Source organism: Camelus dromedarius, chromosome X (assembly GCF_036321535.1).
Source record: "Camelus dromedarius isolate mCamDro1 chromosome X, mCamDro1.pat, whole genome shotgun sequence".
NCBI lineage: Eukaryota > Metazoa > Chordata > Mammalia > Artiodactyla > Camelidae > Camelus > Camelus dromedarius.
This window is the reverse complement of record NC_087472.1, coordinates 108,751,436-108,765,640: the sequence shown is the minus strand read 5'-3', so window position 1 is coordinate 108,765,640 and position 14,205 is coordinate 108,751,436. Positions and strand designations below refer to the sequence as shown.

Sequence of the window (14,205 nt, the reverse complement as noted above, 5' to 3'; positions counted from 1 at the left end):
ATGGAAGTGACATCAAGGTGACGTCGGGGCCATGTACAGCCTATGGATACAGTGACCATCATGTTCATCAGTAAACTTTTGTGAGTGGCAGGTGTTATGACTAATCATTGCTCCAGAAGTGCAGGTGTGACAGGACCATGTGGTCCCCCTGCTGAGGGGTGTCGACATGACTGCTGGTCCACTCGGTTCTCTTCCCCCCATCCAAGGGAGTGCTGGCCTCTAAGCCAGCTGCGTTTGTCCCAGTGCGTGTCAGGACTCCTCCAAACTCCGTATGCCCTGTGCTGTGTTCATAACACACACAGGATGCGTATCAAATAAGAAGTTGGTGTTTGTTCTCATTTTCTGCTGTGTTTTACGGTGTTTCATGGATGACTCCCTCCCAGCATTAGAAAATACACCAGCTCCTCCTTTTCTGAAAAATTTTCACCCGTGTGTATGTTTATTTATATACATAATTATGAAATTTTTATATAATAACAAAATATAACACAAATAAGCCATTAATTACCTCCATGTGTAGAACAAACTGAGTGTTGGTTTTTTTTTCAATCGTCTCAAAGAATGCAGTAAGGGAGGGGAGGGTACAGCTCAGTGGTAGAGCACATGCTTAGCGTGCATGCGGTCCTGGGTTCAATCCCCAATACTCCTCTGCAAATAAATAAACCAAATACCTTCCCCCACCAAAAAAAAATTTTTTAAATAAAGTGATAAAAAGAATACAGTAAGAAAAAAAATACAGGCAGTGTTTCAAAATCCTCTTTCCGCTTTTCCCTCTCACCTTTCTCACAGAGGGTGGCTCCCGCTTCGTAAAGACCTCATCGCGGCGAGGTGAGGCTAAGATGAGCATAACCAGTGACGAGGTGAACTTCCTGGTGTATCGGTATCTGCAGGAGTCAGGTAAGGGGTCGGCTTACGGCCTGGTGTATACATATGGTGTGTATGTGTGAACCTCTTAGATCTAGGACCACGATTTATTGAGCTCCCACCCCACCCCCAGCCCCACCAGAGTGGATCCTATGAAATGTTCTAAAACATAGCAATTGTTTGAGTTTCTTCCAACACTTTTGATTATGAGCAAGGCGTTGCCTTGTGGTGCGTAAGGATCAGACTAAACACGTGTTCCCTGGGAAGGAGCTGAAGGTGCGCTGAGCCCAAGCCTGGGTCTGGCCTGGCTTCGTCCCAGACCAGTGGGGCCTACACAGACTGGCGGGCCTCAGGTGAGTCGGTTAGGGTGGTGGGGCCCTGGTGTCCCCATTATACACCATCGGGGCCGCCCCAGCTGTGCAGCTTAAACCCAGCTTAGAGGACTGCTGGTGGGTGCGCTTTAAGATTCTTAAGAGTCTCAATTCTTTCAACATCATTCATTTTTAAAATTCGTTTCTAAAGCAAATACTTTTTTACAATCTTCAAAATACCCAGTCTAAGATGTGCAAAGGGACATTAATGCAGAAACACCTTGTGCCCACCGTCCCACCCAACTGAAGAGATGCTGCGTTTCTAATGCGTTGGGGACCCTGTGTCTGCCGCTGGTGCACCCCCCTCTCAGAGGCAACTGCTCTCCTGAATTTGGTGTTTTCACCCCCTGTGTGTTTACTGCACAGGGATGTTTTTCTCGGTCGTGGAAGGTACTGGTGTGTTTGCTTCCCACTGGGGCTGCCAGCTCACTGTTCTGAAGGACAGTGGTCTGAAACCAAGGCATCAGCGGGGTGGTTTCTTCTGAAGGCTGAGAGGGTCTGCCCCTGCCTCTCCCAGCAGGTGTTGGCACTCCGTGGCTTGTCACCGCAGCATCCCTCAATATCTGCCTTCATCCTCTTCATCTCGGCGTTCTCCCTGTGTGCCTGTACCTCTGTGTCCAAGTTTGTCAGGCTTCTCCTTTCTGTAAAGACATGGTCATACTGAATGAGGGGCTCACCGTAATCCTGTCCAACCTCATCTTAACTCGTTACGTCTGCAGCGACCCTCTTTCCAAATAAAGTCACATTCTGAGGTGTACCGTGTGGTGGGTAGGGCTTCAACATAAGAATTTCTGTGGGACACTGTTAAACCCAAAACAGTGGGTTCTGCACATATTTAAGCTTTATGCACTTGGTATCATGTTGTATCCGTCCTGCAACTTGGCTTTTCAAGAAGGAAAGCGGTTCTCAGGTCCCGCCTCTCAGAGACCCATGTACTAGGACTGACGGTGAACCAGCTGTGAGCCCCTGGGTCCCGGCTCTTCCAGGATAAGCCCAGAAGGGTGAGATCAGCAGGCCTCGCAGGCAGACCAAGTGGCTTGATTCTGATCCTTGAACAGATTATTTAGCCCATTGGAGCCTCCGTTCCCTACAAAAAATGGTTATCCTGGGCAAAGAAGATGGAATACATCCCGCACGTTACAAAGAAACAGCTCTCCCCCTCCGAGCCTGGATGTCTGTCCTTTGCGACCTCGGCTAGCATTATTCACAGAAAGTGCACATACTTTCTACATAGATGGTAGATCATTTGGATCGGCTGTTGCCAGAACGTAGTATGAAAAATGGATACACAAAACAAAATACGCACCGCCTCACCCCCGTCAGTCAAGGAGGTCGCAGCCACTGCCCTGACGCCTGAGCCTCGGAACTTAACCAGGGAATCCCTCACGGGATTACAGGTGTTCTCCTAGCACAGAGCTGAGGGGTCCCCAGGGATGTCTGCACGTGAAGATTCTGTGTAGCAAACCCTTCTTTCCTGATGGCCTCCAGCCCTGAATTCTTCAAGCATAGAGATTCTTTCTTGTTAGAAATACCTCCACACAGAGAGAGGATGAAGGCGAAAGTACGGTCAGAATGTGTGAACAAAGCACAGGCTGGAGGTGCCGTGCCTCTGTGTGTGAACGTCAGGATGAACAAAGGGCGTGAAAGAAAACTTCCATGCACCCCAGGGAGGGAGTTCTCCCGGTGGCGGGGTCCCTCGGGCCCGGGCCGGAGCGGGGCCGGCCTCTGTGAATAAACACAGAAATCTCCATCCCTCCCCCAGAGGGGCCAGACTCCCTTTTTAGTGTTTGTTTACGTTTGTCTCACTTTCGTTGATAGTTTCTGTAACCAGGCAACTGGGAAGGAGACTTGGGAGGCAACAACGTGTAGGATTTCACCGGCGCCGATTGGGTGTAACGTCCGCTGGGCTGCTGTCCTAACTTGTCAGGGTCCTTAGCGTGAAACCCCACACCTGAGTGAGAAGTTGAGACGAGATTACCGAGCGTCGCTCTCGTGACTGTGTGTCTCCTGGAGTTGACCCGAGTGCTCAAAAGAAGAAGGGAAAGAAGAAATGCCTTAGGTGTAGGGGTTCACTCTGGGCGGTTTTACGTGTTTATCTCAAAACCTCAAGTTCCAGTTAAGCAGAGATTTATTTACTGAGCGCCCACCGTGCACAAAGAGCACCTTCTCCTCGGCCTGTTACTGTCTCCTTTCCAGCTTTAAAAACAGAAGGAAAGAAAGAACGCCGTCTCTTGCGCTCTCTCCGTTACCACCGTCAGGTGCGTTAACAGTCAGCCCTGTATCACGACAAGTGATTGGTTCCTCGCCGCCACCCAGTGTGCTTTCCCCACTCGAGGCTGCAAGGTCTGTGTTGCCAAGCCTTCAGTTGTCGTCGTCCTTGGGTTGTGTGTAGAAGACAGTAGGGTGGGGGACGGTGGGTGGGGCATGACTGTGCATGAGGCAGACAGCTGGGTCTCCGGTAGGTCTGCTCTTTGCGTCACCAACCAGGGATACACCCAGAATGTTCCACCCGACCTTGAGGGACACGTTCCCTGGAACCACGGGCGCTCCTGGTCCTCACCCTGGAGTTAGTGGAGAGTCCCGCACTAGCAGTATCCTGTACCCGTTAGGATGCTTTGGGCTGCAAGGACGGGAATCCCCAGTGGAACTTTCAGCCCCTCAGAGAGCGGGAAGGCAGGGCATTGAAGTGACACTTGCCTGAAGAACTTGGGACAGCTCTTCAAACTCAAAGAGTCTCAAGAATGGACTTGTTGGTCTTCTGCCCTCAGGAGGCAGAATTTGTATCATCTTAGATTCTCCTCTGGCCTTCACCCAACTGTGTATGCCACAGCCTTTAAGGAAGAGGGGGCGTCATCACTGTCACTGTTGGTTGTCTGAAGCAGGGGCCTTGCCGTGGAGAGCACTCCCTAGATGTGTGGTACCTCGCACGAGTGCTTTATGGCAGCCTGATACAGGAAACTGGTCAGTCAGCATGGCTTTTAAGGTCAGCAGGAGGGGACTTCCACTCCAGCCCCAAAGTCGCTGAGTTGGTTTTTGCATGAGTTAACAGCAGTCCGGTTTTGAGGGCTCGGAGTCCATTGCCCTACGCCTCATAGGGGTTAATCGTGTGGTCTCTTTGGCCACCCGGGCGGTATTTAAGAAGCAGATTGTGGCAGGGCGTCTTTGTCACCCAGCCCATGAGTTCCCTTCACGGTCCGAGGTAAAAGCGAGGGCGGAAGTCCTAATGTTGCCACGCGAGGGCTCCTTCCGATGCGCACGGGTGCCAGTGCTGTGGCCCCCACCGGCTTTGGAGGAAAGAAGGAGCTTGATTGCAAGGTCGACCTGCAAGGAGGCAGGAGGCAGGGCTCAAGTCTGTCTCCCCAGTCCAGGGTCTAGGGAAAAACCTGAGGGGTTAGGGGAATTTCCAACTTGGAAACTGATCAGCTAGTCTCCGGTTGGTGCATGTGTCTACTCCTGGAAGCCAGGGTTTCCTCATCGGAGGACTTCTCGCTTTGTAAAGGGCTCCAGTGACAACACTTCTGTCCTCCCAGTTGTGTGGACTGAGGATTCTTGGTTGCAGGGTCATCCTGGAGACATGGGTTCCATCTTGGTCATGTGCAGGGCTGTCTCTAAAATAACTCTGGGTTTGAGCAATCAGCAGCCTGTTTAAGGAGGCAGAGCCAGTTTAAGCTGGTCAATGTTTTACATGCTGTTGGCACTGTGAATGCATTCCAGCCTGCAAGGGCTTCTGAGAGCAGCTCCTGCAGATCCTGGATAAGTTGTGTATTGTGTCCCCCTCCTCTGTGAATTTTGCCAGGGAGGCCGACGGTGGTGTGAAAAGTGAGAAAATTCGGTAAGTGAAGTCCCTGCAAGCATATTAGATACTTCCTCTGGGGCCTCATCCCCAGATCCATTGGGGCAGGGACCCTGGGGACACTACTGTTGGCGGAAGGCAGCTCTGTACGTAACCAGGGAGGTTATGTGCCAGGAGTTGCCAAAGCTCGGATGAAGGCACTGAATGAACGGTTTGGCCATATGTCACGGAAAAGCCAGAGAGTGTAGGTTGTCGTGTGCACAGGGCCAGCTCCATGACTGATGGGTGGAAAGGTGGTCTCGTAGGAGCTGGGTCAGTGTCACCGTTTATTCTGGAAAGGAGAGAAGGTCTGGGGTTTGGGGCCAGATGGTGTAGACAGTTACCGGGTGACAAGACCTTTTCCTCATTGCTCTCACTTGACAGCCTTGGAGACGACAGACCTGACCTTCCCTATTAAATGTGGCTGCTTCTCCACCTCCCCACCCTCGTCTGTACCATCTTTTTTTTTTTTTTTAAGGTATAGTTTTCGTGCCATAAAAGTCACCCTTTTAAGAGTACAGATTTGCAGCGTTGGCCACGTGTTTACAGTCATGTAACTGCCCACACAGTCAAGACAGGGAATGGTTCCATCACCCCAAAATAGCACCTTTGACCATGGTAATGTACCCATCCCCCCACCGCGGCCCCGGCACCCAGCACTCTGTGTCCTGTGTCTGTAGTTTCCCTCTGCTGGGATGTCTCAGAAGCGGAGTGTTTAGAGTCTGGCTTCTTTCCCTCAGAGCTTTGAGATGCGTTCACACGGGTACCTACATCAGCGTCCCTTTTTTTATTGCTGTTTCCTGTCCCGTTTTAAGGATGCAGGGCACTTTGTCCTTTGTCCTGTTAAAGAACATTTGAGTAGTTTCCGGGTCCTGAGGATTACAGCCAAGGCTACAGAAACATTTGCACACGGGCTTTCGGGGTGAATGTAGGTTTTCCTTTCTCTCGGGTCAGCATCTGGGCATGGGGTGGCTGGGTCGTGTGACAAGTGAGGGTTTGACTTTATCTTCATTCTCACTCGGCAGCAAGGCCCTTCTTGAACATCGGTGGTTTGATAGTTTTGAGTTTGGAACTGCGGAGCTGATTGGTGCGGGTGGCGCAGGGCGTTGTCGGAAAGTAGGTGAAAAGACATCAGCCCCCACAGAGAGATCTGCTGGAGACAGTGAAGTTTTACACTTCCTCCTAGGGTTTAAAATTAGCCTTCGTGAGCATACCAGGGTCACAGCTTCGCCAGCCGTGACTTCCGCCCAGATCTGCCGCGTGAGAGAGCAGCCCTGTACGCACACCCATTCCTCCTTAGTGCAGTTTTCTGCATAAAATAGGAAACTGCAGCCTGGGCAGCCCTCCCTCCTGCCAAGTGTCGGGCAGGACGTGTTCCTCTGTGCAGGCTCCCTGCAGGTGGGACCCCCGTAGGGTGGTTACTGGACCTTCCATGCAGTCATTTGCAGTCACACCCGTGGAACTGAAGTCCTTGAAACCTGGGGAAGTATTTCCCTACTGTGATCCCTGTGAGCGGCCTCTGCACACCACATGGAACAGACAGATGCTTAGTGCAAACCGCTTGCCGACTGTGCGTGATGTGAAAAAGAAGCAGCAGTGAGGAGAGTTTCACTGAGGCTTTGTCAGGTGCGCGTGTGTCACCAGGCTGCAAGTCCCCGGTGGCTGTCATTTTAAACCTTTTAGGTAATGAAAGGAGCTGATCACTACGGGAGATGCTTAAAATTCACGTATTCGGTATCACAAGTCACCAGGAAGGCAAACTTCTTTCTTCATTGTGGGGATTTAAAGACCTTTGAGAATGGTTGAAAACCCCTTACATGCTGGAGTTTATTTTCTGATCTGTCACGATTCGTGGTTAAGGCCAATTTATTATACATATGCTTTGCCTGCTTTAGCATTGTTGTGTGTGTCTTTTTCAGAGAGGCCATCGGTGGTTTCCACAAGTAAGAGTCTATCACAGACACAGAAAACAAACTGTGGTTACCAAAGGGGAAACGGTGGGAGGGATAAAGTAGGAGTTTGAGATTAACAGATACACACTATTATATATATAAAATAGATAAACAAGGTCCTACTGTACATCACAGGGAACTATATTCCATGTCTTGTAATAACATATAATGGGAAAGAATCTGGAAAAACATGTGTATGTGTAACTGAATCACTTTGCTGTACACCTGAAGCTAACACTGTAAATCAACCATAGTTCAACAAAAAACAGAACTTTTTTAAAAAGTAAGAATTGACATGATAAACAGGTGCCCTTCTCCCGAGGAGCCAGTATCTGCACACACGTGGCTAGCTAGGTGGGGTCAGACATGTTTCCCTGAACTCACATAACTTACTCGTAGTTCTGTATTCTGTATCATCCTTGGAATAAGGAAGAGCTGGAAATACTATATACCTAGACTTTCAAGGTTTCACACAGAACTTAGGTGACATTTCTCACTCATTTCATTCAGCTTCTGTTACAGGAAAAATCATGCAGATTTCCCTGCCATGTGCGCCCTGCGATGCTCCCCTCTCAGTGTGCTCAGGACCGGAGAGTTAGACTGGGTGACAGTTAGGCCTCACTTTCTCTCCACAGCCAAGCCCGAGTGCAAAGCTGAAAGGCGGTTTTGTTCTAAACACACAGAGGTGTGACTTTCCAGAAAGATGACCGGACAGTTTAAACATCACACATGACAGTGCAGCCATTTCCTGGGAGCAGCTGGGAGGAGAAGCCTGTCTGGATATTCAGGAGCCAGGCTGCTGTGGGTGAGGTGGTCCCTGTGACAGCGGGGACAGGGCTGCGGGGGTAGGCACGGTCCCCGTCCAGCTGTTTCCGCAGAAACATCCCACTGCGCGAGTGAAGAGGTCCCCTCTGAAAAAGCACCAGGTGACCTGGACCAGGAAAACAGAGTGCGCCTTAAATCCAGCCAGTCCAGATTCAAGAAGGGGTCCTGGGAGTTTTGTCCATCGTAGGACAAATGCTTCTCTGAGGCCATTTGTACTTGACGACTTCTGAGCAGAGAGCTGTCCGTTAGTCACAAGTCACCGTTACCCTTCGGCCAGCCTCTGGTTTAACTACATTAGAGTATCTGCTCACCTCGAGATGAAGGAGTTTGGATTAAGTGTCCTTTCTGTCCCTGGCTCCTCACCTCAGGTTTGCAAGCTGCTGTAGTCAGGGAGGCGATGTGTTGGAGAACTCAGTGGGAAAGATGGGCTTCACCCGTGAGGGGGCAGTAAAAATATTCTTTAAAATGAGTCACAGAGGAAGCAACCCAGTGTCTGCACGGAAGCGTGGAGGAACACGGTACATCCATACGGTGGAGTGTTACTCAGCCTTGGGAAGCAGGGGAGTTCGGACCCGTGCTACCATGTGGATGAAACTTGAGGACACTGTGCTCAGTGAAGGAAGCCCATCACAAGAAGGCAAATTCCGTGTGATTGCACCTCTGCACGGTCCCGAGAGGAGTCAGAGTCACAGAGAAAGTCACAGAAAGTAGAAAGGTGAGGGCTGGGGGTGAAGGAGGAGAGACCGGGAGTCAGTGTTTGATGGGGACAGTTTCCACTTGGAGAGATGAAAAGTTCTGGAGATAGATGGTGAAGACAGTGGCTCAACGGTATGAATGAACCGAGCTGTATGCTAAACAGTGGTTAAACATGGCACCTTTGTGTCATATCTGTTTTACAGCAAGTTTTAAGTAAATCGCACTATTAATAAGTCACATTATTATAGGAGAGAAGGTTTGTGTGTAGATTATTTCAGAGCTTGAAATAGTCTTAAAAGGAGGACAAGGAACCACGTGAATTCCATAGTAACATTATTTATTTAAGAGCTTTTTAACAGAACTGTGCAGCGTTTGGGGTGAGTCCTTGGCACGTATAATGCTATTTGTAAGTTAGATTGGAGTCTGACAAAATCTGGTCATTTTTTAACATAGCACTGAAAACAGCTTTATTTGCAATGGCAGTGTACTGGAAATTTCCCAGATGTCTGTGACTGGCTACACACATTGTGGTCTGTCTGTATACCCCAGAGTCCCACTCGGCAGTAAGTAGGAATGGACTGCTGAAACACGCCGCAGCCTGGATGCGTCCGCGGGGAAAGTGCAGGTGCACACACGCATGCATGCATGCGTGCACACAGGCCAGGTTTTCAGGCAAGTGACCAGCCAGCAGATGTCAGCGTCTTGGTTTTGATACTGTCCTATGCAGAGCCATATGTCATCACTAGGGGAGGCCAGGTGAAAAGGACACAGGACTCTGCTGTTTTCCTGACTTCCTGTGAGTCTGGGATAATTTCGAAATTATTAAACAGAAAATGTACACAGAAGCATAATTTCGTGCTTCCATTGTCTGCAGAGCTTTGTGTGTGTGTGTGACAGGGAGAGAGTGGCCCATCGCACAAACAGACGAGGCACTTTAATTAGATCTTGCAGGTCCTTAGCCAGCGTGTGGGCCTAGGTTTTGATGGGGTGTCTTTTGTGTAATGGATGTGAGCAGTAGCCATGTTAACGCAGAAGTGGAGAGCTGCACAAACCTTCTGGGGCTTTTGGAAAATAGTGAAAAATAATGAAACGTCATCTGCAGGTGAACAGCATGTCACGTACACATAGCATGAACTTGTGCGTCCTCGGGAACTCGGCAAACTCGGGTGGGCCTCACGTTGAGTGTCTCCATGTCTGGAGGTACTCTGAATGGCCGCAACATGATGCGTTTTCTTAAGGTTTTGAGACTTTCATAGAGACCAGGGTTTCCCAGCCTCGGCACTGTTGACATTTGGGGCAAATCGTCCTTTGTGATGGGGCTGTCCTGAATCCATTGGGTGACAGTAACACTCCCGCACTCTCCGTTGTGACAGCCAGAAATGTCTCTGGACTTCGCCAAATGTCCCCTAGAGAGCAGAATCGCACCCAGTTGAGAACCACTGAGTCACATCCTTTAGTGGCATGTTTTTCCTTCCAGGTGGTTTGTACTGGTAATGAGCTGTGAGGGGATTCTCATTTCTTCACCCTTTACCGTCTCCTTGGGCTGCACTTGGATTCCTTCTGCTGCAGAACGCACATAGACTTTACCAGTGAGCATAATGCAGTCCCTGTGTTTATTACATTTTTCCAGGGAGGAAGGGGGAAGTCTGCCAGACCATTCTCCAGCAGATAGTAGAATAATTGGGAGTAGCAGTCTTTCACTCTGGGGTTTGTTTTTTATGTTTTTGGGGTGGGGTTTTTTGTTTTTTTGTTTTTTTGTTTTTTTTTGGCTCCCGAGGGGAGGTTAGATAACCAGGAAAAGAGTGTTACTCTTAATATTTGTGAATAATTGCATCTCCAGAAATGATTGTAATCCCAGCAGCTGACAGGTCGCCCAGTGGGCTCCACTGTGTTTCCTAGGACTGTGGAATGCCTTCTTATGCAAGACACGTTTCCCCGGATTCAGGAAGTCATTTTAATGGTTCAGCTATCTTAATTTAAACAGAAGTTCAGGGCTCATTGTTCAGCTGAGTCTCTAAAAATATTTTTGACTGCAGTGGCTCTTTTACATTGCTAATGTGTGGCCCTGTTTAAAAAAGAGAATTCTTATGAAATGGTAGAGTTAGGCATTTCTCTGAGGTAATGGAAGCCTTTGCTTTAGCAATAATAAAGGGAAACAGTTCCATCAAATAATAAGGAAGACCTGCATCGTCTGTCCATATGACCAGAGGATGAATGTACCTTTAAAATCATGTGAAACAGTAACGTCTCCTGTCTAAATGTTTCGGGGAGAGAGAAGCAGTGCCTCTGTGGTGGTGTGTCGGTGGTCCCCAAGGCCACCCTCCGGCTCTGTGAGTTGCTGGAAGGATTCACAGGGCTTGGTAACTTATACTCTGAGTTGATGACAGCACAGAGATACAGATTATAAAAGTCCTGCGTGGTGACTACTTGTAACAGTAGTGTGTTCTATACTTGCAGGTTGCTAAGAGAGTAAATCTGAAAAATGTTCCCACTCAAGTAAACAAAGGTTAACTGTGAGAGGTGACGGCTGTGTTAACTAAGCTTATTATGTAACCCTTTCACAGTGTGTGTGCGTGTATTGAATCATCACAACGTGCGCCTTAAATTTATACACTGTTATATGTCAGTTACATATCAATAAATCCGGGGTGGGGAGACACAGATTGAAACCAGCCGAGGGAGAAGGTGTGTGGGGCGCAGTCCAGGAGAAAGCAGGTGTCCCCTCCCAGTGGGCATTCTCCCAGCAGCACGCACGGTGACACGGGCAGGGCTGCTCACCACCGAGCTCTGCTGCCCAGGTTTTTATCGGAGGTCATCCACGTGGGCTGCGGCACCTGCCGAGGGGGAAAAAAGGAGAACCTGGCTGTCCGTCCGTACCACCTTGGTCCAGGCCAGGCGTGAGCCTGCTTTGTGGGTGCATGTCTCTCATTTGTGCATTTGTCTGTGCATTTACATCACGTGTTAAAAATCACTCTAAGAAAATGTAGGGGGTGGTAAGTCACTGGAGAACCTGATCCCTGTGTCTTGCATACAGAAAAGAATAAAACACCCCCCTAGACAGCTTTGTGGGATCCGCAGTCCACACTTCTCCACCAGTGAAGCATGCCCACTTCCCTTTGCTGTGGGACTCGCTGCATCACAAACCTTCTTGTAGTGGTGCTAGTTGCCAGTGAATTCCTCTCCATTCAGAAAGAGTGTTTCCCTAAACCGTTCCTCGGGTTGGATGGTAACCACCCAGAGTAGGGAAATGGGATCGCAGAGAAGTGGCTATTCCCACGTCCCAGGTGTTCACAGACATCCCGCTTCCCAGCCCACTTTTCTCCTGCAGTCTTTTCTAAGTTAACTATTCTCATTTTTGTGTGTGTAAAAGCTCAGATTCAAGATCTGCCATTCTTGTCCCAGAGGGGAAAAAAGCAATTAGAATGAAATCACTTGAAAATCACTTGATTGTTTCTAAGTTACAGTTGTTTAAATATGTATATTGCTCAATATAGCCAAACAGTTTCATTGGAATTAACATCAGAAAAAGGTCAGATTCTATTGAAGATGCCCTTAAGGCTTGTTATAGTATTGTTTCCTTGTTTAAAACTTGGTGATGATATGAAAAAAGTCTAAGATGGTTCACATTTCCTTTTTTAGCTAAGATGAAATAGCCACTTCCCAAGGTGCCTGTTTCCAAAGTTCATACACCGTTACATTTCAGATCTGCCTGCTCTGAAATTGTAATGCGACCTTAAAAGTGTCCGGCTTTGCTATGTTTTATTTCCTGCCAACTTCAATCCCCTTTCTTCCTTCCAGACGGAAGAGCGAGTCATCTGGACTGTCAGACACAACACTGTCCTTTTTCTCCCAAGTTTCTGAATGTTGCCTTAACAGTGCCTCCTCCACCCACTCCTTAAATGCCGTTGTCCCCAAGGTGATGTCCTTTCCTTTCCCCCGCATATCTGTGTCTGCAGCCAGCATGCTGCTCCCTCTGCCGGTCTAGGTGTCCATCCCCAGCCTCTCCATCCACACCCAGTCCGGCTGTCCACCTCCAGCCTCTGCATTGCCTTCCATTCTGCTATTTTGGATGCAACCCTCCTGGGCATTCTTTCTCTAATACAGTTAATCCCACACTTACTACCATCGCCATTGCCCGACCACTGTCCCTTGCCTCCAAAGAAAAGCTCCCTCTGCCCCATAATCTCATCCTGGGTTAGTGTAAAAACCTCAGAATCACCTTCAGATATTTCTTGTCCGCAGTCTCTTTCCTTCCACCTCCATCTTCAGTCCCCTCCTCCTCATGCCTCCATCAGCCAGGCACTCCCGGTGTCAGGTCAGTGTTACTTCTGTGTCATGGTCACTGCCTTGCTATGATGACAGTAGCTCCCATTTATTGAGCACTTGCTGTGTGTGCCAGGTGTGACTCTTAAGTACGTGACCAATAAGACGATTTCCCCTCAGAAGTACATCACTTCTCCATCATTTATGGGTGAGAAACACAGACATTGAGAAGGTACTGACTTGCTCAAGTCACACGGGCCATCTGGCTCGAGAATCTTCCCCTTAAGTGACTTTCCTTGACTCTTTATGTGGTGAAATTGTTGATTTATTTTCCAGCATTAAACCCTGCATTCCTGGAATAAACCCCATTTGGCCCAGACATTTTTCTTTTTATATTGCTGATTTCCAGTTTGCTAATTCTGTGTCTGGTATATTCGCATTTCTTTTACCAAGAGAATCTGGGCTGTGATGTTCCTTTTTGAATGTCCTCATCAGGTTTGGATATTAGGGTTATACTGGCCTCATAAAACAAGTCGTGGAACCAAAGACTGCATTCCTAAGACCTCTTGGCCCCATCTCCCAGTTTAGGTCCCTCCCTTAGATTAGGGTGGAGGAATCTTCCTGGAAAAGATTGTAAATTTTTTAGTCTCTGTCACAGCTAGTCACTTCTGTCCTGGCAGCACAGAAGTAGCCATTGAAAATACGTAGATAAATGAGAGTAGCTGTGTTTCAATAAAACTTTATTTATAAACACAGGCAAGGGGCCAGGTTTGGCCCACAGGATATAGTTTGCAGACTCCCGTCTGAGACTGTTGATAGAATGCAGGAGTTTCTCCCCCACCAGGGAATCTAGAGCCTAGTGTGTGTGTAGTGAGTGTTCATTACTTCCTTGTCCTTCGAAATCTTCTGTAGCCCTCCCTGGTCTATACGTGTATTTCCCATTCTCAGTTCTTTTGTACCATCTGCATAATTTTTGCTGTGTTTGCATACACCCAGAAGTATGTTGTTAATATTTACTAACAATTTCCCTTAAGTTGAAGCAGTTACTTTTTCCTAAATTTTCAAATATACCTATGAATTGTATTTGCATGATGTACATGGAAACAAATAATTGTTAGATTTTAAAACATTTGTCCCCGTGTGACCTAACTTATTTTAGGTAAGATAAACTTATTTCGGAGTTGATGTGCACGAATAGAGCCATTGTCACCACTTTCAGTTCTATGAAAGTCTCAGGATGCTTTTCCGTTGGGTGGTGGCACTGCCCTAGGTGCTGGGGGTGGAAGGACAGATGACAGGGGGAGGTCTTCCCCCCACCTAGGGCGCAGGACAGATACTTAAAGAGGCGTGTGTCTCAGGGGTTGAAAGGTACAAGGTTGGAGGTGTTCGCAAAGGAGCACAG

At 48.4% G+C, this 14,205-nt stretch overlaps 1 protein-coding gene across 10 annotated transcripts in view; it reads left to right on the top strand.

The window, feature by feature from the left end:
* LOC105092372 (F-box-like/WD repeat-containing protein TBL1X) overlaps nucleotides 1-14,205 on the top strand; it is a 201,533-nt gene that overhangs the window by 148,250 nt on the left and 39,078 nt on the right. For 7 of the 10 annotated variants that reach the window (XM_064482602.1, XM_064482600.1, XM_064482599.1 and 4 more), the window contains one exon: nucleotides 790-897. The exons of the other annotated variants lie outside the window; for them this stretch is intronic. In XM_064482602.1, coding sequence (XP_064338672.1) covers nucleotides 840-897 — 58 coding nt within the window. In that variant the 5' untranslated portion in view covers nucleotides 790-839. The remainder of the gene's footprint in view (nucleotides 1-789; nucleotides 898-14,205) is intronic. 10 annotated transcript variants of the gene reach the window in all.